This window comes from Paralichthys olivaceus, chromosome 1 (assembly GCF_024713975.1).
Source record: "Paralichthys olivaceus isolate ysfri-2021 chromosome 1, ASM2471397v2, whole genome shotgun sequence".
Taxonomy (NCBI): domain Eukaryota; kingdom Metazoa; phylum Chordata; class Actinopteri; order Pleuronectiformes; family Paralichthyidae; genus Paralichthys; species Paralichthys olivaceus.
Window position 1 is genome coordinate 9,579,233 of NC_091093.1, and position 26,858 is coordinate 9,606,090.

The 26,858-nt window shown below is 43.3% G+C and overlaps 1 protein-coding gene across 3 annotated transcripts in view; it reads left to right on the forward strand.

Annotated features, from left to right (window-relative positions):
- Window positions 1–498: 498 nt before the first annotated feature.
- The window catches only part of fto (FTO alpha-ketoglutarate dependent dioxygenase), a 119,887-nt gene continuing 93,527 nt past the window's right edge, over window positions 499–26,858 (forward strand). For 2 of the 3 annotated variants that reach the window (XM_069515253.1, XM_069515316.1), the window contains exons 1-4: window positions 499–741; window positions 21,084–21,161; window positions 21,248–22,280; window positions 25,937–26,062. In XM_069515253.1, coding sequence (XP_069371354.1) covers window positions 700–741; window positions 21,084–21,161; window positions 21,248–22,280; window positions 25,937–26,062 — 1,279 coding nt within the window. In that variant the 5' untranslated portion in view covers window positions 499–699. The remainder of the gene's footprint in view (window positions 742–21,083; window positions 21,162–21,247; window positions 22,281–25,936; window positions 26,063–26,858) is intronic. The other variant, XM_020080349.2, reaches the window with a different exon arrangement.

Sequence of the window (26,858 nt, forward strand, 5' to 3'; positions counted from 1 at the left end):
TACTACTACTTCTACCACTACTACTACTAATAATAACCAATAATAATAATAATTACAATAATATATCAAATATAAATAGCACCTTTCAATAGCTGCTTTACAGAGTTAGGGAAACAAACAAACAAAAACAACACTAACCACACTAACACTACCATCACCACCAATGATAACAATTGCAATCACAACTTAGATTTATATAGCACCTTTTAAAATACCCAAGGCTGCTTTACAGAGGACAACAACAACAACAACAACAACAATAATAATAGATTAGTCGTCTTCTTGTCCTTATTATTATTATTATTATTGTGTAAAGCATTTGTGTTGATAAATCGCAGCCATTCAAAGGCAGTAGAGCTTCCCTGACTTCATGTGCAGTGTACAGATCTGTACCTGCGCCGCACCTGCGCAGCGCAAAATCTGGAGCGTGCCGAAGCTGCTTCCGCCGCGAGCGCACGTCCGCTCTGGGACTTGTAGTTCTCGCTGCAGCGTTGCGAGCGTCTCCTCAAAGAATGTCTCAATGAAAGACAATTCCCCGCAGAGACACTGGACAGCAGCTCTGGGACTAAGACAACACCGGGGTCTGTCCTCATAAACCGAAGTCCCTGATAATCCCGGCGAGCTGCCGTTCACCGTCGAACTACATTGACCGACGTTGCCTCAGTGAGAGCGAGGCAGCGTAAACACAACTCCAGGAAGATGAAAAGATCGGGTGACAGTGAGGGGGAGAAGAGAAGAAAGGTATTGATAGCGTTTTTCTCCCTTAGCTCCGGCATATTTCTCTGCCCTGTCGCTCGGTGAATATCTAACGCTCCGTGTGTGATGCTGCCGGCCGCATTCTGAGGGCTAGAAAGCCGCGAACGTCAGCGGATAGCTCCCCTTGCCTCTTTCCTTTATTGTGTTTTCATTTTTTTTACCCCCTCAGTCCGACACAATGAAGATTTACAGTTCCATTACAACGCTGTTTTATCACTGCTGGTTAGAGGCTGTTTGTGGTTAATCTCACATCAAGTGCAAATACGATGCTAGAGACTGTAGGGTGGTCACGAATAAATAGAAAACAGCATAACTCTTCCATTACCATCAATGACAATAATAAAAAAAAATCAAGAGGCAATTCATAAGCTGAATCTGGGTGGTGTCATTCTGTTGTGAAGAGTGACTCTTACGCAACAACAAATGGTAAAGTTAGTGTGCAGTGTGTTTCACATCTGGCCAGCTGTCAGGCCAGCAGTCTACAGCTGTGGATGACTGCTCTGAGGAACAGAACATAACTCATTGGCTGATGTTGGGTTTATTCTTAATCACAGGCTTACCTGTGTTCATGGGCCGGACCCTGGTGCGGTGTGACAATGAGATGTATGCAACACGACATTTTTTAGGTCTTTCACCTATGAAGCACGCAGCAGGAGATTGTTCTGGTCAGACAGGACAATGTCAGGAACATTCAGGCCGTGCCTGTGTGGAGCGCGCAGGAAGCAGGATGTAACGTGTACATTTAGCTGTGGAACTCGTGTTTTCGTTGACAGAGCATCGACACAGGAAAACTATTGTATCTCGTTGACATCTTTTGTTGACGTTTTCTACGTGTACTTTTTCTCATCTTGATTTTAAATGTTGTGCCCTTGCTGTGTTAGAAGCATCGCAAACATGCCCACTCACTCGCAGTGAATTTTTCTGGACATTTTCCTGCTGCATTCCCATATGGGCTCACTCTCACGTTTTTCTGACACTGTACGCACGGACTGCCAGGCAAACTTTTGTAAAATGTGCGGAGCAACTGACTCAGACATTTGCATTCTGAGAACTTCAGGAAAATGTCTGGACTGCAGGCAGTGCATTTATGAAAGCAGCAATGATGTGAACAGAGACGGATGCTTTTTAAAAACATGTGAGGACCAACTGTCTTTTTTGCGTGTGCTGGTGCGCTAAGCTGTGTTTCGTGCTGACCTGGGCTTAATCAGGCTTTCACATAGCTGTATAACTGGGGACTTCTGCATTTACTGAGAAACTAAGGGAAAGGAAGGAAAGGACTTATCTGTGCCTAAGGCATCTTGAGCTGTCTTTGGCCCATAGTCACCATGTCTGTCTGTCTACCTCTCTGTCTGCTTCTCTTCTTATCTTCTGACTTGGATACCGTCTGCTGTGGCACATGTGTTTGGATCATGTTAGACAGCAGTGAAACTATGTAGGACGTGGTTCCTCCTGTTTATGAAAGCAGCCATGGCGGCCAGATGAGTGGCTCAGAGAGAGAACTCATTCCAGCTGGCCCTCAGGCAGTCAGGCAGCACTGCACAGACCTAATGGCTTAGCTTCCTTTCTCTGTAGATAAATAAAAGGATGAGCAGGAGGAATTGTAATTGCAAAATGACTATGTGACTATAGAGCAGCCAAGGAAGTAGCTGCATACATTTTGGCCAGTTTTATAATGATACAGTTGTGATAACTTGCCTTTTCCAGAAAGCAAGCATGTTTGCAATGCTGCACAAAGTGAGCGATGAGCTATGATGGGTTCACTGCCATTCTGAGTGAGAGAACACAAGCACCAACAGATCTGTGCCAGATGAATACACAATCTCTTTAAAAAATCCCACTGCAGCAAGTCAGAGTAACCTACTGACAGGTGAGATGCCATCAACACATAGATATTTTTAGGTGAACGAGAATAACAAATTGAGAGAAGTAATTCACATTCTCACATTCACAAATCTCAACTCTTAATGTTTTTTTCATTAGTGAAACTACAGGATCCATCAGAGATTGTTTGACACACCGGCTGTTTTCTTTGCTGTTTCAACGAGAAAAAAATCTGTATGTATGTTTGTCCATTGCACTATTTTCTCAAGTAGCTACAGTTTCACAAGTTTCTTCCACATGGCAGCATTCAACTCGCCTTGTACCCCAATGAATTGAAAACATTTCATTATGTTTTATCAATGTTGTCATCGCAGGATGAATTTCCACTCATGTCTTGGCAAGTGTGAAAACAGCACTGACCCTGTCCCTTAACCCGATGTTCTAATTCTGTCTTTGATGCAAGCTCGCCATTTGGACAGCGATGACAAGTACAAAGTGCTGTGCCGAAACAGGAAGTGTGTGTGTGTGTGTGTGTGTGTGTCTGTGTGTGTGTGTGTGTGTGTGTGTGTGTGTGAGCGGCAGGCTAAGTAATGATCACACAGGGTCACCAGATGTTTTGAGGTCTCGGGCTGAGCCCAGCCCATTGCTTAGATCAGCCTCATTGGTTTGCTCTGGTTGTGTCACCTAGTGCAAGCTGTTTAGGGTATTTAATTTCTGAACACTCATTAAAATGGTTTGTGTTTCCCTGGGCAATTGTGTTAAATTAACAACTAGCGAGGTAAAAGCTGATTATGTGGCCACACATCCAGACATGGTTAATCAATTCTCCCCCACAAAATGTTAGCTGGTGAATTAGTGTAAAGGAAACGATTTATGGTGACTAATGCCGACGTCCTGTCATGTCAGGCCTGGTGTTTTAGCAAGAGGGGGGTGTCAGATTCAGCACATTCAGCAGCTTTGTGCTCTGCCGGCCATCTTTTTCTCCCTCTTAACCCAAGCTACATGCTGCTTGCTCTATTAATGAGCCAATAATGGAGAAATAGTGTTTGGTACTAACATAAAACATGGTATGGATACCTAAGGAAGGATAGCACATAAGCTTCCAGAGAGCTAGATTTACACCTGGTAGAACTGTAGAAAGGGGAACACTGCATGGGGGCTCTCTCAGCTTCATCAGACCCCCGCCAGTCGAGCTGTGGAAAAGCCAGGTCTCAGAAAAATACGGCTGTGGCAGATAATGATACCATTACACTAATGGAGCTAGCAAATGAAGGAGAACCCAGATGCCCTGCTTTATTACCGGAGGGGGTCATTTCCTCGCTGCATTCCTAATGGCCTGAGCACACAGTATTGATCAGGCTATCATGCTGCTAATCCTCTACAGAATTACTTATCGCTGGCTAGGTGTTGATCCGCTGCATGCCCTGCTCTGGCCTTGCCGCTGGGCCGCTGCTGTGTGGCCAGGAGGGACCCACTGGGCCGTTTATGCAGTCATGATTTAGGGCCAAGCAGGGATGGCGTCTGGGAGGTCTTCAGTGGTGGGCCGGCCAGTTCAATGTGTAAAAAAGGCAAATGAACCTAACAGCTTTCATTTAATTAAGGAGCAGGCAATGATGTGGTTCCACCCTCTTTATGGCCCCATTGGCCACTGTGGAGCAGGGGAAGCTGTGAGGTTGGGTGTTGTTCTCAGTAATTGTGATGTGCTGTAAATAAGACCTGGAAGCCCCTGTGCCATCAGCAGCAGCAGCAGCAGCAGCAGGCCATTGGACTGATTTGATTACACGGTGCTCGACATATAGTGTAACTCTACTTCATTATTGTGTTATGTGGATGGAAATGGAAGAATTCCACATGCAAAGACCCATCTATATTTACCCTCCCAGTTCTACTTCTGGTTATTACAGAAATAATCTTGGCCTAATACGGAAAAATAAAGAAAAAATATAAGAAAATAAATTACTAAATTGTTCATGGTACATGCCTTATTTGATCATGACTGAACCCATCATCATTACAAATGAGTAAGAGGGTCAGGCAGCACAGAGCACTTTGCCCAGGGCTTATTATCGGTCATGTCCTTGGTCTCTTTACTGGGCCCCTGTGTGCATTAGCATCCTTGGGTCATTGGAAGAGTGGCATCTTAGCATCAGCAGACCCTTCTTGTCACCTCTGGCTTCGGCTAATCAAAGACTTTACCTTAAGGGGGACTTGTGGCCCTGTTCGTTAGGACCACTCCTGTAGCCATAAAGAAGTATTTATATATTTCCATCTGGAAGAACCTGTCGTGGCTATGGAAACTAGCTATTGATCCAGATATTTAGTCATTTCGTTCTGCGTGCACTATCAATATTGTGCAAACATCTGTCCACACGAGGGTTGACCTCAGCCCTAGCCTCTGTTTTTCGCTCCCATTGGAGTTCAGTGATATACTATTCTGAAAAGTAAAATCAATGAATGAATATGAAGTTTTGGTGTGTAATATAGTGCAGGCCCAAGGCCCCAGGTCTTTCATTGATCTGCTATGTGAGTGTTGGAGGGGGGCTGATTAGTCTGCTGCTGAGCTTTTTCTCTACATGTCTTTACCTTGTCTTGCCTATTTGATCTTTGGCTCATATATTTGGACTGAGGTGTTTATAGATCAGCATGGTTAGTCAAGCCTCCTTTCAAACCAATTCAGACAACGTAGGAAACCTCCTATGTATTTATGTTCCAGTTTGGTGCAGCTGCAGCCCTATCATAACTTAGAGGGAAACTGAGATCAGTGCGTCTGCTGAGGTATTTACTCCATCTTTTATTATATTGAGTTGGTTAGTTTTAAGAAAACTAAGCAATGAAAGCTTAGAAAAGTGTGTCTGTGCATTAACAGTCTCAGTAGGCCTTTGATTTAAAGATGCCAGTAAGGGAAGAATTGGAAGTTTTATGATTTTCGGCATCTGTGATGTAATTATTAAATTCTTCAATTGTATTTCACATTAGTGACTTTTAGAAACAGAGATGTTTCCGAAAGTTAAAATGATGCACTACATTACTTTTTAGTATCCACAAATCACTTTGCTGATGACTTTCTATTGTCCTCCATATAAAGGTCAGGTTAGCTTCTCGTAATATGGATTAAACTCTGCACGTCATTCTTTTACTTCCTACCACCTTGTTTTAATAGCGGTCTGTTTTTGAATCCATGACATTTTAAATGTGCACAATGTCTGCATTTGGTTCACATCAGGAAGGATATAAACATTTACAGCTCTGCCTGCCTGCATTGTCTCAGGGTACATGGCTGAGATGACCTGCCACAGACTCCCATATGTGGTTGCAGACCTGTGATATTGTGATACTTTTAAATGGAATAACAGTGATATCCTTATGCTAGACATTGCAGTCTGATGTGCCAGAGATTGAATGCCATAGTGAGTCATACTTTAACTGAAAGGGTCATGTGCAAAGGTTTCCACCCACCACCAGCTGACACCTACCAGCAGCCTTCCACACTGTGACATTCTTACCAAATAAAATTTATAAACTCAACCTTTTTTTGGCTAAAAACATTAAGAAATATTCTGGGAATAATTTCACACCAATACTTAGTCTTTTTTTCCTATATTTAGCATTTGCCACACCGTTGGCTTCCTCCTATGGAAGCCAATTCACTAGGATTGTCCAAACAGCCCTTGACAGCCTATGTGTCTGACAGCCCGTGCAGAGCACCTCATATTAGTGTTGAGGCATTAGCCACAGATGTCAGCATATTCACAAACAAGGCCGCGGTGTGGCTCATGCAAACTGGCCGGCCAGATCAGCCGTCAGATTCAATGAGATTACATCGCTTGTGACCTGCCCAAGTAGGGTTCATCTGTCATGCATGTGTCCCGTCACAAGAGAGACACAGAATAATCAGTTCAATCAATAGATGTTGGTGGCTCATTGGACTGTTCCTGAATAAACATGGGAATGACCCTCTCACCTCATACACAGAGGCTAGAGCCTCCTGGGAGTTCATTAGCCACTCGAGGCTACGGTCCGGATGAGTCGTTATTTCTGTTTGTTTGGCATTCTGGTGTTGTGTATTTCTCTGTGTATGTGTGTGTGTGTTTGCGAGTGAGTGTGTGTATGTACCCCTATCAGGGTAAGTGTGAGGTGTGCGTATTTCTTTGAATGTTCCTTGGTGTGTTTGTATGTACACACACATGCTAAGAGTACATAACTCATTGTCTTAAAAATCTCAAATAAGCTTTTTTTAGCACCAAGTATTGAGTGAATTTATAGTTACAGGGGTTATATTGCAAAAATGTCAGTATAATAACTGTTACCCAAAATACATCGTAGCTGCCTTGGTTGTTGCTAATTATAGCAGATGCCAATAAAAATGATTTCACTACGCAAAGCCACCTGCACAGGACAGAGCCGTCTTCATGCTGTTTATTTGTGAATTTATTTTCCTTTGTAATGACTCACCTTTCCAATAAAAGTGCCTGCTGCTATGGTGCTGCCCAACATCTGGTTTCAATGGAACGTCCACAACCCTTCATTCACAAAAGCTGCAGGATGCCAGGTTCACAAGGTGCTGTAAATAGTGACTGTTAATTTGTACATCATAAGTTCTTTTCCATAAATGTGAGCAATGAAAATGTGTTAAAATACCTGGCCTTTAGCTGAGAGCATAGGAAGTTCCTCCTTTAGCCATAGCCAGATTTTTGTAGTTAGCTTAGCTAGCCGGAGGTATTATTGGCCTCATTTATAAAATATTTAATTTTTAAAACTTAGTCTCAGTTATTTCTTTTGGGTTTCCACTACGCTAATTTTGCATTGGCGGCCTTATCATCAACGTCAACAATAAACACCATCACTAAGCAGAAGTTATTAGGACACGTACAGGACTTGAAGTGTACTTTGTGTACTTTAGATTCGCTCCAGATTTTATGAGACACATATTTAAACACATTGAGAAAAAGTTCATTAGGTGCTTTGGGTACATCCAAGGGCCAAAGAAACTTTAGGTTTGTCTTGGGTATCCTGGATTTTCTTTCATGGATCTTTTTTTTTTTTTGCTCGTTCCAGCATTTACTCTGTATCAAGCCTTTGAGAAGTGTCTGCTCACTTCAGGTAGTCTGTTCATGTCTCAGTGATTCTTCCTCTGAGCCCCTGTGTTTTTTCTTCATCAGCCTAACTTTTCCTTGCATATGCGAAGCAGCCAACGACAGCTTGACTGGCATTCTGTCAGACAGGCGATGCCTTTCCAATGGTGGAGCATCAGCCCTTTGCTGAGAGCTTGTATGTGTGTGTGTATGTGTGTTTATGTGTGTGTGGGTGTATGTGTGTGTGAGTGTGTGTTGATCTGTGTGTCTGCGTAGAAAAGTGGGGGTATTGTTGGGACGTGACCGGCACACTTTGCATGTTCTCCTCAAGACAGGTGCTCCTGGGTGAGCACTGGTGCATGACAGTTGCCTTTCATTGCTGTCTTCTCCACACTTAACCCCTGACCACCCCTCCCTTCCTCCTCGTCATCCTCATCCTCTTCTCCTCACTCCTCCCTCCCTCTTTTCCGCCACGTCTGACCTCTTCTCACGGCACTTCCCTCGGCCGTCCTGAGTGATGGACTGCGAAGGCTGGCGGGCGAGTTGCGCTTTGTATGTGGTGGTGGTCTGATGCAGCAGGCTTGTCACAAGCCTAACACTGTCAGGCCATGGAAACCTAGCTGTCCAGACTGAACTGCACAGACACATACACACTTTCTCCCACACTTACACACCTCCTCCCACACACACTTACACCCACACCTCTTTTTGTTCAACAGTCCGTAATTCCATCCACTGCCGCTGTCAAGCACTTGATCAAACGTGCATAAAGAAAGGAGCCCCTTGGCTGAATCCCATCTTCTCTGCTCCTATCATAATGTAGGCAGATTTCCCCCCCTCTGCCTGTTTCTTCAACTCTGTTTATTCAGATGAGGCTGACTGGGGGGCAGCGGGTCACATCCACTTGCCTTGCTAAAACGTTCCTGAATTGAGGGTTGTCTCCAGTGAGATGGAGAGAGAAAAAACACAAGGAGGGGTTAGAGAAGGCAGCTGAGCGGTCATGTCAGGGCTGTTTTCAGAGCTACTGTGTGTGTGGGTATGTGTATGTGTGTATGGCAGGGGTAGGGGTTAGGGAGTTTGAGGGTTCAGTTGTCAACCCCTGTGTCATGCTTGCCCTGGCCCTGTTATGTAGAGGGCATCCACTGTCATTTGTTGCAGGACTGGCTGAAGTGGAGTCAGCCACAGAAGCATACAATAACAGCCAGCACATTGTGTGCTCTCAGGTGCCTTCAAGTAGCACAAAAACCCATAGTCCACAGGAACTAACCCCATTAATTTAACCATCAAATGTTTGTATTTTATCTAATTTTAGTTTCTAGAGATATTAGTGGGTGTAAGCCCTTTAATCTCCATCAGGTGTGTATCAAAGATGGAGACTGATCCAGATGTTTTCTATAGCTCACACTTAATTTTTATGTTGTTTCCTCTTTAGTTCTTTGAGCTTCACCGCGTTAAGTAAAGTGAATTAAAGTCATGCTTGAGTCCAACTTTGGGGAGACATAAACTAGGTAAGCTTGTGTTTTTTTTCTAAAAGTGATTCTGCATTTCCAAGTTTTTGAAGTTTATCCCACTGTGTGTGTATGAGTGTGTCATTGTAGGTTTATGCTTGTGCCTCATCTGACATACATCTCCCACATTCTCGCAACTACAGAAAAACAGCAATGGTTAAGACTCCTTAAACGTGTTGTTGGAGTGTCAGTGAAGACATGAGCGCAGCACACACCATGAGCTTAATCCAACAACAGCCCGTCTGCCATACTGTACACCCACTATCTGCGAGTGGACCCCTTCCCCACAGCCATTGTCATATATAGGATGCATTGTCACTCAGGAGATGGACTCATGTAAATGCGATGACAGGCTAGTGTCTCGGCTGAGTGACAGCACAGAGGGATTGGGCTAATCTGAGTGACTGATTTGAGGCACACAGCAGCTCGCCTGTCCCCATAACTCCTGAGAAATAGACAGCTTCTGCAGAGTTATCTGTGTTTGTAAGTCCTTCTGCTGCGCTGGGATGACAATAGGGATTAGTGCCAAGGTTCTTTAAACTGTTTTTTTTTTTATTTTATTTTTGGGAGGGGGAAGGGGGCCCCTTATCGGAGTCTCGGCAGGATGCTGCCGCAGCCAGTTTTCCTTGACTGTCAATTAAAGAGGGGATCATTAACTTCAAGGGTATAAATGTTCTAACACTGGTATTACGTTGGGAAGCTAAGTCGCTGACAGATGTTCAAACTTTAATTCTCCACTTGTTTTTTTGTCCTTTAATTAATTTATGTATCACTATTCGGGTTTTAAATATTTTTTTCGTCCTGTCTGCTCTTTGTTAGCCTGTAATCTCAGTTACCATGGTAGTCGCAAAGACGATTGGGCCTTGTCACTCGCTTGTGTTTCTTATGAGGTTCAATCGGCTAATGTATTCAATATCAGCCAAACCGAGAGGTAAACAGTATCTAATGTTGCGCATGTTCCTGCACTGCCTCAACGCAGCCTGGAGGCGCTGGGCAGGAGAAGAACAGCATGTATGCCTCTAGTTCTTCTCCACTAGTCCTCCTGCTTTACAGGAGAACCATCTACTTAGTGGTACTTGATAACATCAAAATGAACACAGCTTGTATCTCTGTACACGTGTGGATTTTTCAGTAGGTAAACAAAAGTAGTGTACTACTTTGGGGTTTTCTTTTGGAAGCTTTGTTGGTGGTTGTGAAGCATCATGACAGCTGTGGTTGAGATTTTCCAGCACAGAACTATGATGGGATGCAGTGAGGAGTATACTGCAGGTAGCCACACAGAGAAAAAAAGAAAACTGGCGGAGGAGAGACGTTAAGGGGAGCGGGAGAGAGCGACAGAGACTGCTAATGGGCAAACTCTCTTCATCCACCGCTACTGCCATCACCACCACCACCTTGTTCTCTCATGACAGCTCTATCCTTTTGTTCTCCCGCTCGGCCCACTCTCTGCCGGGGTTTCGTGACAAGTTTTTGTGGGCTGATCAAATGCTGCGGTGACACCTGATTAGGATATAGCGTGTGTTTACAGTCGTGCATGGTGAGGACCTCCCCCTTCCCAGACAACAAGGGAGACTTCACCTTGACTAATTAAATTTGCACCTGCAATGCCAGCTGTGACAGCCACTGGAGCGCTGCATTTATTTATGTCATTCCATACATACTTCCTGTGACGTTCATGGAGGCCAAATTTGCAATAGCTCCTCTGTTTACCCACAGTGTAGGTTTCTCCAATCGTGGCATTTGTTTTTCTCTGGGGGGGGGCAGTTCTTCACCAGGGAGACAGTTGATTGTATCTGTGGCTGTGGAGCCACTCAAGGGGGCAGTGTTGAGCAGCATAGACCAGAGGAAGATGGACACGCACAACCACCAAATCTTTGCATGTACCATGGTGTGAATGCCTGTGTGTAATATCTTGGCTTTCAGAATTGATTCTGACAGCTAACATGAGGCAATTTTTGCTTGCATGTTTTGTTTTTATGCCAAATAAATGATTTCCAAATAAATTTATTTTTCATTTTTCCTCTTATTTGTTTTCTTTTTAAATGACAAATTACATTTCAAAGCTCAGTTTAAGTTGGATAGCAAGTGGTACAATTTGTCATATCAAATTGATTTAGATGATAAATACCAAAACTTGTTGATACATTTTTATCTAACTTCATATAGTTTTGTGGCAGGGGCCAGTGAATAGTCTAGTTTTATTAGGGTCACTTCTGCATGCTTAACCAAAACAAATTACGTTGTTGTGAGCCTGGATGAGCTCTTGTTTAAAATAATGTGATTTGTGTGTTCCTCTGTCAAAGTGAGTGTGGGTGTATTTAATCATGCATTAATGTGCATACATATGTGTGTTTGTACATGATCCGCCTCTCAGTGCGCATGCATGTGTATCTATCTAAATCAGTGTTGAGAGTGTAAAAGGCCACAGCTGAAGTGAGCAGGACATCAGTCACCCAGTAGCAGGAGACAGGGCCCGGTAATTTGTGGACTCCCCACCCCACGCTCTCCTCTCCTCTACCCACCCACCCCCCACCTTGCCTCCCCAGCCTCAAATTGACCAGGCTCGACTGCTGGTCATGCTGTATTACATGGGTTAGATGAAGTAATTATTTCTAGGCCACTGACTACAAGCAAGATTAATAGTTTTTGAAACGGCCATAATGGAGGGCTGACCTGCTGTGACATAAGCATTATTTCAAGCTCACCTCAACTCTCATCCCTCTCACCTCTGGGCACCGGCAGAGGGTGATTTATACCTGGGCTAATGAGGGGAGGGGACCTAGGAGCCCAGGGCCAACAGCCTACCAGTGCAGTGTTACAGGCTTACTCCCCCCAAGCTGAACAGACAGCAGGGTCACCTGAAGCCTGGTTGAGTATTTGCTTGATTGGGTTTTGGGAAACAAGACGTTAAAGTAATTAAAATCCACACTTGATTCTTGAACGTCATCATTTTACTGTGACGTGCTGTTCTTTGGAAAGGATTTGTGCTCACTGACACACCCTTGAAAGATGAGAACAATATGCAACTGATACTGAATCCCTCTGTCCTGGGTCACTTTATCTGTTCACCCCCCTACCCCTGATGCTCTGGCACCTCAAGGAGCACAGAAGCTGGAAAGTTGTCACTAGGTGGCAGTTGGACATCATGTTATCAGATGCTTTCACCCCACCAGCAGCCTCTTCCTCCCTCCTCTGTTGCCTTCCTCACTTCCTCCCTCCCCTCTGAGCTAAGTACACCTCAGATGTCAGGGTGTTTTATTTTTATTGGATGAGGGCAGTATGTAATGCATTCACCTCCGTTCCTGCCAGCTGTTAAATGCCCCAGAACATGGTTTGGCCAGGCTCCGCCCCGTTAACCCCTCTGATTGGCTGTAATAATTAGCAAAAGTGAACAGTAACTATGGCACCTTGCAAGGGTTTGGGACAGCTTGCAACTCCCTGATACATATGTGACAGAGCAGAGTGACTTGGGTTTGGCCACATTCCCTCAGGACTTCCAGTGCATGTGTGTATTCTGAGCTTTAATATTAACCCTCAACTTAAACACTTGCATGCGGTGTGGTGCCAGCAATTACATTTTCAAATGGCTGGGTTTGTAAACCTCCAGGATGTTAATCTGTCACCATTCAAGCTACTGGGAAGAGTGAAAAGAGGATTAAGCTATTCAATTCCTGGTAGAATATTTCCCTTTGTTCGGAATGAGTGAAGGAAAAATAAATAAAGAAATGAGGTGGCTTCTCAAGCAAGACAAGTGCAGTCTGCTATACTTCAGGATTTGGCTAATGCCATTACACCAAACTTATCTGCTACAGGATTCCAGGAAGACAGGCTGACGGTCATGTAAACAGCTACAAATGATATTCTGGCCTTAATTCAATATTAATCTAAGGCCACTCATCATAATGCCAGTTTATCTGGGTCAAAGACTACATGACTGAGAATTGGACCTGTCCTAGATGTTCAGTCCACATCTGTTTTGTACCATATGTTTTTCTGGTGGCTTAGGTGATTGTCAGCATTTTAAATGACATTAGCTTGTTAATAATACCATATTTAAAGATCAGGTTTTATTCAATACATTTAAACAAATAATGCAAAAGGTTGCCCTAGTTGTCTGCAGAAATATACATGATCTATTTGATTGCAGAAAAGTAAAACAGCTCATCACAGTTTGATGAATAGACAACTTAGGCCTGGGCTTGAACCAACTGAAGCCAACAGGATCCTCTTTATTTTTAATATGTTCCACAATCTTATGCTGCAGTGAATGTGACACACAGCCGAGTTGATGTTAAATGATCCTTGAAGTGTTTTGTCAAGTATCAAATCTTATGTTAAGCATAAGGTTATAATATACCACATGATAATTGTCACAGCTGTCAGCCAATTCTGCATAGTTCCCCAGTCTTAGCCCATCGTTTACCCTTGACTCTCAACCCCTTGGGTCGGATTGCACATCATCTTTATCCCAGATGAAGTACCAGACTCGGCAGTGTCAGAAGATGATCTAATATGGAGTCGAAAGGACACAGAGCTTGGAAATCATCGTCATTTGAAGAGGTTGCTTGTCACATGATGGGTTTGATCAGTCGGTGCTGCTGTACACAGAGCCGGGTCTTTGCACTGTCTAACAGTGGTACTGGATTAGAGACACAAGCCACTTCTACTGTGATCAGTCACTCACACACAGAGACACGCGGCAGGACTGAAATCCTCCTTGCACACGTCATCCACATCATGTACAGGCGTCTTCGTCAAGCCTACTGTATGGAAATGAGGGACACTACTGTTGACAATGATGATACGTGCCAGTTTTTTAAGCCATCTTTGATGCCTTATTCTATAAGTAACAGTACAGTGTGGCCTTAGATACAGGACATGGGTATGTAGGTCTATAGCCGCCTGACTTGCCTGAATGCTACGGATGTGTGACATGTTGAGACAATGGCAGTGTGTGAGAATAATCTGGCTCTACACCCTTCAGACACTGTGTATGGCTAAGTGCTATTGAATTGTTTATTGTCACAAATCACAAACCTTTCAATGGCCAGGTGTGACCACAGTAACAGCAACACGTCCATCCATCCAGCTGCTCTATACCCTGAGCAATGTGCTGGTCTGCAGGGCTCTGAGGAGTGTAAAGTCAGCCTCTGGAGCTGGGGATTTTAAATGCTCCACCTGCTTATCGATCTCTTCTGCCCCGCTGAGCCAGCTAAGATTGGGCCACAATGATGGAGAGAGGGAGGGGGACAGAGAGGGGGTATGATGCAGAGGGAAAGGGCAATATGATGGCCTCAGTCCTCTTGTCCTCAGGTCTGTCCTTGACACTGCCTTTGGGACCGTCCTGGAGGACGCTTCTTGTCCTCCCTAAAGCCCTGCATCTAGCCCCTACAACTAGCCAGCCCTCCCCCTGGGCCAGACTGCACTTTGCACAGCCATATTGATTTTTTTTGGAGGGACAGGAAAAGTGTGGTGTGGGAGGTAGGAGTGAATGCGGGAGGGAGGGAAATGGAGAATCGAGGGAGCTTTCTAAAGCACTGACTTCTCCTTGACTGCACCTCGAGACGCTGCAGCCCTGTTAGAACAACTCAATGGCCCCGGTGCCCCTGCTGAAAACTGCTAATCACAGTCTTTCAATCAACATCCTCTTTCCTCCCTCCATCTCTCTCTCCTGTCCACATTTTCTCACTCTTTCCCTTGCCCTATTCTCTCTCGCTGAATTGTACCCTGTCTGAATACCAAGGGACTGTGCCTGCATTGGAACTGGTCATTCCACATGGAAAACAGCTGACCTCATGAAAGCATGTTGTAATTTGAAGGAGAAAACTAAAACGCTTTTCTCGATCAACATAATCTTAATGGAAAGATTGGCTGCAAAACTAATAATGAAGGAAAATGGGCAAATGGCCCCTCACGTTGCTAATGGTACAATCATTTGTAGAAATTGGACATTTACTCTTGCGGCAACAAGGATGCTAGTTTAAATCTTATTCTAGGTGTAAACCTCTAGATTTCCTTGAACAAGACATTTAGCCCCCAGTTGCAAAGGACAGAGGAACTTTGTGTTGTCTAGAAATCATTAGATGTTGTGTGCATCTCCTATGTGTGCATTTGTGTAGGTATGCAAGTGTGAAGCAGCTAGTATGTTTCTGATAAAGAGCATGCTCAGTCAGTCTCTCCCAGATAAATAAAAAGGTTATGTAAGGCATACATCGACAGATCCTTTAGATCGCCCTCCTCGCTTACTCTCCTTCTCTTCTCTCCAGATTTGACATTTGCTAAAGGTCACAGAAACATCTTTTCTTCCCCCCTTTGAGGTGTAGATAGGTGTGAAATAGAAGTTGACACCACAGACACATTGAAAAGCACTTAAACAGAGTGGCCATGGGCCAACCTGTCTGTGTTTGGCTTTGTGCATTTGTAAATACTTTTGAATGATTGATCTGGAAACCTTGGTATCTCCATAAGCCTGTCAAGTGCAGTGAGAGAGATAGAGAGTTCAAAAAACAGATGAGGTCCAATACTTTTTCCTCCCTTCATCTCTTCCTTTCTCACATGCACACATACTCCATTCCTGACAGAATTACATGTACCCTGGGATGACTGCAAGAGTGGCTTTAAGTAAGTATGTGTGGGAGAAAGTGTACACATGGCTCACAAAGAGAGAATAGGACAGGCCTTTTGATGTTGAGTTAAACTGGCGCACCGGGTATGTGTTAGTTTACCTTATCTCGCATGTGTGACATTTTTCAAACGTGACTGGACCCCCATAAAGGTGGTCACATTGCGTTTGTCTGTATGAGTGTGAATCTAATTAACAACTGGCAGTGGTTCCCCCACAGCTCTGTTAATGTGCTTAGATCAGTGTTATAAACAGGGCGTGAAAGGTCTGCCCAGCGCCAGCCCTTGAAATGGGCTGGCCTCTTGTTCAGCTAGATGGATGGAAATCTTGTAATATTAATGATCACGTTCCCCGCCGACCTGCCGTGAGGTGAAATGAACAACGCAGCCTTCAACCTCCGACAACCGCTAACGGGCCAGAGCCTGCCTGTCTGCCATTTGTCATCACTTACCCCACCTGCGGACCCCCTCTGAACACATGCTGAACGTGTCTGTCGATTTATACACAATGTTCACTGCAGTGATTTGAAAAATATGCAGGTGGTTAATGGAGAAGCATTAATCCTCAGTTATATTAGGATTTAGTTTTGTCTCAGTTTCCTTTCTAATTTGTACTGAAATACAAAACAAAACTAGTAGAGTGCATACCCCTGACAAGGCCCAACAGTCCCCTTAAAGGTCCAGTGTGTAAGATTAAGGTGAAAGGGATCTAATGTAGAATAATCCTCATGATATTTTTATGAGTTTGTTTCATCTAAATTGTATGAATTGTAGTTTTCTTTATCCTAGAAAAGACCCTTTATATTTTAATACTTTGTATTTAAATGGAGGGGGTCCTCTCTACAGAGGCCGCCATGTTTTTTACATTAGTCCAGACTGGACAAACTTAAAAACTATTGAGTTTTTATGACAATTGAAGTTCAACACAGGTTCTTTTACATGTTTAGAAGGGGAGGGTGAGTTGAGGGGTGTTCAGTTGCAACATACAATTTCAACACTAGATATAACAAAATTATATTCTGGGTCTCCCCCTTTTTCTGGAGTAATGCCAAAAAGTTTTGTGGATCTAGTTTCACTAAACCTTATTGGTGGAGGTAAAAAACACTTCTAAACTTTTAGAAATGTCCCAAACTTTGTTGTGTATCTACAATGGTTTATATGAGACACGTTGGCGAAGATGATGTGCTCAATTACTTACAGTAATATTGCACTATTCATGAGTTAATATGGACACATACCAAACTAAATATGTAAATACATCACAGGATAATATAGTTTATCTATAAAAAATGGTATTGACTGAAATGCAGCTGGAAGTCAGTGTTTTTATGTCTTCCTGGCAACATCTTCCCCTCTGATTCTCACAGTCCAATTCATATTCATGACCTGTTCTCGAGCAGGGGGTGCGCAGACATGGGTTTACACATTACCAACATGCCCTACTCTGAGGTCAAGTCCCACACATTCCAGTTAGCCATTTACTAGTCCGGCCAGTTTGCCATCACACTGTGTCACAGCTTCTAGCTTGTATTCCTAAAATAAATGAGTGCCACAAGTGGCTGTAAACAAAATGTCAGAGGGGAGAAATGGTTAATCTTTTGCCCTGAGTATTGTTTCAGTGTGGCATGCATGAAATGCAGCATAATCTGCAAAAATAGTTGAAAAAGAACATTTCCCATACTATTAACTAGAGCTTTGAAGTTTTCAGTTTGTGCATTTGGAGGCATTGGCTTATTTTAGGTGCGTGTTCTAAGAAAAATGTGGAACCTTCCCCTGTATGTGTGTGCTTGTGCAGTTATTTGTTTAAGATTGCACCTAGGTGATGTGTAATCTCACTATAGTTCAAGTAAGTGACATACTCAAAAGATGAGCAAGAAGTTGACCTTTATGGTTCAAATTAAGTTTTTGATTTTTGTAAAGATTGCTCTGTATGCTTTTTTTCTTAATTTACATTCAAAACTAAATTCAAGGCCCCTACAAACCTTTTTAAATCACCATGCGTTCAGACACAGTTGCTCTGGGGGAGTGGGCACTCCCTGGCCTTTTCTGCCAGCACCTTCTGTCGCTTCGCACAAGCTCCCTACATTCTTCGATCCACCGCCAAATGGAGCAAGGAGGAAGCGTCTTTGATGTCCACGGGCAGTCTGTCTGTTTGACTCCGACGTTTTACAGCCAGCTTGTCAGAACTGTTGATTCACCATCACTTTTGCAGAAGAAGAGCAGTTCTGAATTGGGTGTCACACAAGTACCAATGGTTTGCTGTTTAAACACAGAGCTCTGTTACACAGCTATCTCTCAAGACATTTGAGCTGACCTGTTTGAGATCCAAGGTTTTCTGTCTGTCTGCGCTCTGAGACACCTGTATTGATGGAGGCGCTACTGTCCTTTCACTAAATATATGGTGTACCTCTTGTCTCACACTGTGGACTAAGAGGATCATATTAATTTCATATGAATAATTGGTTCAACCCCTTGATCTATGTAGTAATTCCAGTAATCTCGGCCTGTCTGTCTGTGGCTTGGATATTTCGAGAACCATTCACCTTATCAGCTGCACATTTGACATGTTTAGTGTTAAGGTCCCAAGGAAGTGCAGTCTTAAATTTAGTGCGATTCTGACTTGTGATACATTCAATACTAATAAACTTTATATAAACAGTCGACCAGTGTTCTGTAGCAGCAGCAACTGGGACTCATCAACATTAGTGACGTTGTTGATCATGCCAACTGCTCATTCACAACAGGGGTGTTCACGACAATGACACAAACAACTGATTCTCCAGTTCAGGGTCATGCTTTGAATAAACAGGTGAACAGCCCTTGTGCAGCAACGGTGTGGCTTCATGGTCCTGTGGAATGCTCTCTAATTGTAGCAGCTCAATTACTACAGGTCACTTCTACAGTTTCAGAAAGAAAGATGCAACCACCATAACCACAGGCCAAGCAAACAGCCCATTCCAAACAGGCAGATTTAGAAGAGGCACTGTGATTTTAAAAGATGAAAGGTCAAAAGTGTGTTTTAGAAAACGTGAGACGTGCCACTATATGTGTTGATAATTTTAATTACTTGGACATTGTAGCTTTTATCTGCAGTTATGAGGTTCATGTGTCCTCCTTCAGCAGTCGAACCACATTCAGTGTCTTCCATTGGAACCTCTGTGGCAGATACAAGTTAGAGTGAAGGAGCTTTTATCCTTTTTATCCTTGCAGCAGTTATCTGGCTATTTTGAGCTATCGATGCTTAGTGCTGGACATTAATCTACTCTACAAAAAACGCTTTGAAGAAAGTGTCCGATGAAGTGTCACAGAAGGGTAATGAATGAAATAAATAAATATATGGTACACAGTTTGATATCTCTTATAGGCCAAGATCAAAGCAAACCAATTGAGTTCTATTCTACCTAATATGTTTTTCTGTGATAAACAGTCTGGCTGAGGAAATAATCCCATCAAGGAAGAGAGAGATTTAAAAAATGAAAAAAAAAAGCATCAGATATATCACTCAGCGCAGACGGTTGGCACGGCTAGCATGAAGTATCCAGGTTATTATGGGATTGGTAATCTTGTTTCTTGGGTCTGAGTGGAAACGCAGACCTTTTCTTGCACCTCGTGGTTTTCCTCCTAGAATCAGACGCAGACACATAGACAAGGAGACAGACACTGCGGTTCTCTGATACTGCAAGAGTCCATCTGCTTCAGAGGGCTCCGGTAACTTCTTGTCTTTCTTTTTTTAACTGTGGAATTTCTGAGTAGCTTGATGTATTTGACAAGTGTGTGACAGCCCTGGTTGTGTGCATTTGGGGTTGAGGCATCATGCTTGCTACCCCGGCTGTGCGTTTTTAAGGGAAGGACGTGTGTGTTTGTGTGTGTGTGTACGGGAGCCTCACAAACACACACACACACCCTTACACTCCCACACACTCATACAGTACAGTACTTTCGTGTTTGTGTAAAGAGTAGTGCTTTGTGCACTCTGAATAAAACAGTCTGCAATGATTTCTTACATATGTGCACACATACACACAGACGCATGCTCAGACAACTATAGCCCAGAGCCTCACCTTGATATCTTGGGCTTCTGTCATAAGTTAGAATTTGACACCAATGAATGTGTGTCAGGTTGTCAATTTCTTCCAAAAGCCTTTGAATGCAGTCTGGCCATGAATAGTGCATGTTGTTTTGTTTTTTAGATTCCAACTGTCTGCAAGTCTGTTTGTTTTTTGTTCCAGAATAACTTGGTAGTCCTCTACACTCATGTGTATCCTCTAAAAGAACTTTCAGTAGGTGTTGTGTTGTTTAGCCTAAGGTAAAGATTCAGCCCTGAAGGTAAAATCGCCAAACCGCCTCAGATCTGAAGCCCTCCCATTTCTTCTGCCTCCATTATTTGGATCTGTCCTGTCTTTAATACACCTAGTTTCACCACTTGCCCTCTTTTTTGATCCAGTCGGGACACATCCTTTTAATCCCTCTACTTCAGGGTTATTAACAGGACATTTTATTTCCCTCTAAAAGGCATAACTTATTTTGGCCCCTGGCTCTCATATTCCCAAGAGCGTGCCACATTAGGCATGATTAGTTCATTCGGTTGTAGATGTCTCAGAAATATAAATAGTGTTATTTATCTGTAAACTGTCACTGTCAAACACACACTAACACCCACACAAGCTCACACAGGAAGGACGAATGGGGCAGACTGGGGAAACAGTTGTGAAATTTATTTGGGAATACAGTTTTTATGCCAGTTGCCATTGGATTTACAGGTCAGAGTGGAATGTGGCCCAATGAAAAGCACTTTGATCCATCCACCAGGTTATAACAGTTATATTGGTGCAGCTCTGTATGGCACAGGCCAACTTTTATAAGGTTGTGAGGAACCCCCACAGCAGCCTTCACAAAAAACTGTGAGACGTCAATGAAAGTGAGTAGTTACCAGGTTTCTGTGATATGGTGGCTAGGTTTGAATGCATCACTTGTTAAATCTCATTCATTTACTGAAGCGTAAATTCCCTTTTGCTTCATTTGTGTGATTTCCACAACTCAGACTTCTACCAGATAGGGGCACATGCAAAAACTCAAAGTATTCTGGAGGTTGGCTCTGGATTTTGTAAATTTGTGTTTTGCCGATCACACCAGCTCCTATCTCTGGTGAAAAGCTCTATACTGAAAGTATCAGATTAGAAAAGAAAAGTCCCGGCCATTTTTAATTTAGACATCAAAGTTAGTTTGTTAAAAAACACAAAGTAGCTAAATGCAACAGATCATTGCAGCTCCTTATCAGCTCGTTTTACTGTGTTCTGCTCCACAGAGGCGGAAGCTACTCCAAGAGTTGGGAGATCAGAAGATCCCCTTTCTGGGACCTGCAGACAGGGGCTTTCAGCACCTGGTGAGTCAGCCACACTGAGATGATTTTTGTATGTTTATTAAGTTTTTGTTCATGTCATTTTAATGTTAATGTCTTTTATTTCCCAGTGGGATTCCAGTTACTCTGGCCTGGTTCTGAGGAGATCCTGCTCGCTGCCTGCTGAGCTCCACGGCCGGGTGCAGACAGCTCTGCTCACCCTGAGAAGTAAGGGGTGCCTCCTGAGGGATCTGGTTCGTGTCCGTGACCGAGATGTATTCACTGCTGTGTCACGGGTTCTGCTGGGGGAGCCGGGCCACACCTATCGCTATCTGGACACACGGCTCTTTGCCATCCCCTGGCACAGTGAGGACGCTGAGGTCAAAGGACTAAACTGTTGTGACCCTGACTTGAGTGCTGCTTGTAAGGCATTGTGGGAGCTTAACACCTTGTTCTGCTCAGATGTGTCTCAAGGAGAAGGAGACAAGGTAACGCAATGTGCAAAGGGAGAGTTAGATGCCAAACAGGGTAAAGAGGGGGACACAGAGTCTAAACATAGTGAAGACTCCAAGAACAGTGAAGGAGGGGACTCAGAGTCCAGACAGAGTGAGGAGGGGGACACTGAGTCCAAACAGAGTGAGGAGTGGGACATTGAGTCGAAACACAGTGAAGAAGGCTGCACGGGGTCAAAACAAGAAGGGGAGTGGGAGACTGAGTCCAAACACAGCAGTGAGGAGGGAGAGTCCTCCCAGGTCAAACCAAGTGAATCCAGTGTTGCAGCAGGCCTGGAACTAAGTGAAGGAAAATGTCTGGGCTGGGCGACCAAGACCATCAGTGGCACAGAGACTGAACCTGTGGGGCTAGGGCTACAGGAGAAACCTGTGTCCCAACTAAAGCACAGCCTGTCAGATCACCACATTGAGGACAAGGAGGAAAAGCAAAGTAGGCAGGGCTGTTCCCAGCCCAGTCCGCCACAGGTATGCACCGGTCTGGTCAACTTCAATGTCACCCTACTCAACTACATGGACCCAGCAGCTATGAGTCATCTGAAAGAGGAGCCATACTACGGCATGGGGAAAATGGCGGTAGGGTGGCACCACGATGAGAACTTGGTCTCTCATTCGCCAGTGGCCGTTTACAGCTATAGCTGTCACGATGACAAAGGTAAGGGTGATAGCTGTGTGACAAGCACTGAACATTGTGAACCTCAGATTTAACACTTTAGAATCTATTATTTAACTCTTAAACACCTTCATTCAAAGTAGACCATGTGAGTCGGTTTCTGTAATTAAGATTCCTTTTATCACTTCAATATCCAATCAACTTATCTCAGCTGCTTTATAGTGGATCAGATGCAGCTAACCTTGTGTATTATGGCCCTACAGCAGCACTGTGGCAGCTGTACACATGGCCTCTGGTGAGGCAACCATCAGATCCATCTATGTGATAGTGTCAGGGCATTATCAAATGTCATCACGAGCTTGCCGCCGACAGCCTTATCACTGACTTTGTGTTGGGAGATCACAGACATTTAGATCTGAGCTCTTAACGCACGCTCAATGGCGCAGTCTAGCAAAAAGGCCTTATCACACACTCTGCATCTCATCTAAATCATTTCCCCAAGAAATGATCAATGTGCAATTATCTGATATGGAGTAATGAGCCTTGCTTTGAAAAGTGTTCCTGACTGTATGTAATGGATAATAATACGTTGTCTCCTAATTATGGAATATATACTTTTTAAAGAGCTAATCGTATTTGCTGATGGAGCTGATAGAGTCTCAGCAAGAGGAGAACTTCGCTTTCTAGAGAATTTCAAAACAGCTGAAGAGGAGAGTACCACCATGTGAAAATTGTTATACCTGAAATAAGGTCATCGTAATTTCTATCATCCTTTTCAGTTATATTTAGATATTATGTAATACAATGCAGTGCACAACCATACAAACAATACTCACTGACTGATTAATGAAGCCATTAGTGTTTTGAATTGACCCTTTAATATCAAATCAAGTAAGTGGATTTTAAAATTAAAGTCTAATGCCACTCATTAGACCATCCAAGCCTGGAGGGAGAGCAAACCATGACCTCTCATTGTGGATGTAGTTAAGCAAACATCAGCAGTTCTCAAACATTTTGTAGCGTACCCCCCATTCAGAAGCCTAAAAAGATTCAAGCCTCACTCACCTACAATTTGTGTCAGTCATTGACCGGTGCGAAGCAACAAAAGGACCCAAACAAACTATTTTCATTTATCTTAAGCTGCAGACATGCACTGAACTCTGGTTATTGTCCTGATATTATCTGGAGGGGAAGTATATGAGAATGCAAATATGTGCCACTCAGTTCCTTCAAACATTCTCTGGAGTTTTTTCCAACCAGCTCCCTAGTAAAATCGCTGGAGAATGTCCAAGGGAGCCCGTGTGAGAATACAGCAGGATTATGTCCAGAGAAAAGTGGGCATGTTGATGATGTTTCTATTACCCAACAAAAAAACCCTTCAGAATATAAATATCCCATAAATATCCCAGGATAAAAGAGAGGTGCCATACATGTAGAAGACGGGGAAGAAGAAGGACAAGATTTAAGAGCTGAACAAAAACACATGATATCTGCAGCAGAATTTTTGTGTTAGGCTATGTCCTGGAGGATCTACCCAGACACCACCCCTAACCTGAGTGTTCCAGAGATTTTCATGTTGTTGTGACTGTGTCTGACCTGGACTATCTCCTGCTGCATTGTACATATGTGAAAGTTAAAGTCTGGATGATGTATGAACCCATTTGTCCAGACATTTTCCGGAGTTTATGTCTGAAAACAGCTTTAGTTCCCCACCCCCCTGGTTTAACAACCACTGCTGTACATGGATTGCACTGTTAAAGGTGAGCACTCTCATCTGTGTCCTGAAACTTAAATTTTACAGTATCACACAGGTGTAGTGCCAACTGCTCTGACACTTTACAGCTGCTCTTTCTTCATTGGGGTTTCTTAACTAGAAACACTTGCTCTGGAGGTCTGCTTCGATGATTTGTTCTAAGCCATTTCAACTCTGACCCCGTGAACACGAGCTTCAAACAGTGTGCTGAAACATATTGCTGTGCATAGCAGCTGTGTCGTTTCGAGCTCTGAGTGACCCCTCAGCTCCAGACTTTAGAGAGGAAAGTCTGAGCAGAGCGCCACAGAGATATATTCCAGTTGCTGCTGCTGAGGGCTCACAGAACCAGCTAATGAAATTGTTACCTTGAGGAATGTTGCACTTTTCGAGAAGAAAGAAACACAGCACATTAGGTATCTTAGATTTACAGACATAACATGCTTTGCAGGACACCTGAGAGAGCCTCTTTATTTCTCTTTGAGCAGCCTCACCTTCTTTTTGTTGCCGTAGCCAGAAAAGTGTTCTGAGCTGTGTTTTTTCCTCTGCTGCGCTGATCCAAAGGAATCTGCCACGACTGAGTGTTTTCCAGCACATGGAGGATGATCTTCCACCATTCCTGAAGCCTTGGGGAGTGCTGTCATTAGCTGGCTCTCAGAGCACAATGGCTGGAAATTAAGTTACTATTTATCCGTGCTGAGCAAAGGAAAAGGCAGCTGTGGGGTAGAGAGGCCTAGAAAGACTTTAGTATTGATTTTGTTGAAGGGTGTTGGCCAGCCAAGCCAAATCTTGTTTTCTTAGTACGCCATGTAAGAATGGACGGAGAGAGGTGAAAAGGGCAGGTGGTTACAGTGAATGGCCCCAGAAACAGGAGCATCATAAGATACCTACTGTCTAATAACACACTAAAGACCATCAAGGGCTTTTATCCAACTATTTCCTCTTGCACAGCATAATGATAGCATAAAGATCCTGTGCTAACAGCCAATAAGATCACAGCAACAAATATCACTTCTACTCAGCTTTTAAGTGATTCTTCCACACATCTAACAACCATTGTTTGGGTGTTATGGATTCAACCATTACATTTATTACTGTTCAACCTATTAATGCTTTATAATGCTTAATTTTACTTGTTTGTTTTGGCTAAAATTTATAAATGGTCATTGTTATCAGACTTGATTCCACTAATTTTAATTTTCCTTTTAATGTATTTACTGTTGCAGATGTGATAAAAAATAGTAATATAAATTGATTATATTATATTAAATAATAACATTAATGTTGCTCTAAATCAGTTGATTCTTGATATTTCCCATAATGTGAAGCTGCTTTAAGACATACACTAAAGTTCTGACTTCTTCTTGACATTTTCCTGATAGACTGTATGTTAGAGGACATTTGTCAAAAGTCAAGTTTCCTGCTAGTCTACTAGTAAAATGTCCCGAAAATGTCTGAGTGAACCCATGTAAGAATACAGCAGGAAAATCTCACAGTGCTCGGTTGTAAAATGAGAAGAATATAAATATCTAATATTTCTACTTGCCTGTATATCTCGTTTAACCCTATCCTAGACCCTAGCTTGTAGTATTGTTGTCAACAATAAACTTCAGTTGAGGCATTGGCTTCTTCTCCCATCTTCAATCTGCTTTAAACAAAAACACTGTTGTTTCTGTAGCGGAATTTATACATAATGTTTTACCTCCTGCATGCTTTACCCAGGCACCACCTGAATGTTCTGCATGTTCCTGTTGGTGTGAATGCATCAAACCCAGACAATACCCTGCTGTGTTCTTCATTTGTGAAAAGCAAACTTGTTTTGGAGTTTATGTCTGAAAACTGCATTTGAAATATAACTATCAATATAACTATCAATGCAATGCCTGGAAATGTGGAGATAATTGTAAAATTGAATGTTACAGTGAGTTGAGCTGTGTGTGACTGACAGGTGAGAGCAGTGAAGGAAGCAGCCATGACAAGGGATGCTGGAGGATTGGGCTCAAGGTGGCCTGGGACATCCACACACCTGGCCTGACGCTGCCACTGGAGTCTGGAGACTGCTATTACATGAGAGGTAGTAAATCTTACACTACAAACACACACATGCACATGTAAACACGTTGCTCACACAACTCAGCCACATTCACCACCATGTCTGACTTTGGAGGAAGGAACCCTTTTATTACCCTGTGTTTTAGTGTTTCTTCTACTTTGTCCCAAATGACCCATGGCAGCAGGATGCACTCCACTCTCACTTCCCATGCTGTGGAAGTTGAGGTGTGTGTGTGTGTGTGTGTGTGTGTGTGTGTGTGTGTGTGTGTGTGTGTGTGTGTGTGTGTGTGTGTGTGTGTGTGTGTGTGTGTGTGTGTGTGTGTGTGTGAGAGAGAGTGGGGTTACTTGGCCCGAATACAGAGCTTTAAGGTTCCATGAAATTGTGTGCATTAGAGAGGTTAGGAAAACCAAATGTTATTTTTTGAAGTCCTGTGACCCGGAGCTGACTATGTCTCTATGGAGAGGACAGACAGCAGGCCATAGGGGTGTAAATCAAAGCTTAATGCTTTTGGCTTCTGTAGACACCTTCACCCTCCTCTCTTTGGCTTTGCAAGCTTTCTCGTGTTTTCTGAATGTGAGGACATTTTGTTACATCACAGAAGTTTGTGTTCCACTGTACAAGAAGTTAAGAGCCCTGGAAGGATGGATTTTTAAAGGTACCCCTTATGAAAGCACAAGATACAGTAAACTCTTGAGTCAGCTCTAGGGCTGGACAATATGGCCAAAAAATGATATCAAGATAAACATATATTGATAATTATCATAAATGTCATATTATTATTTCTTGTAAGTTTAAAATTAGATTTTTGCTCCTGACT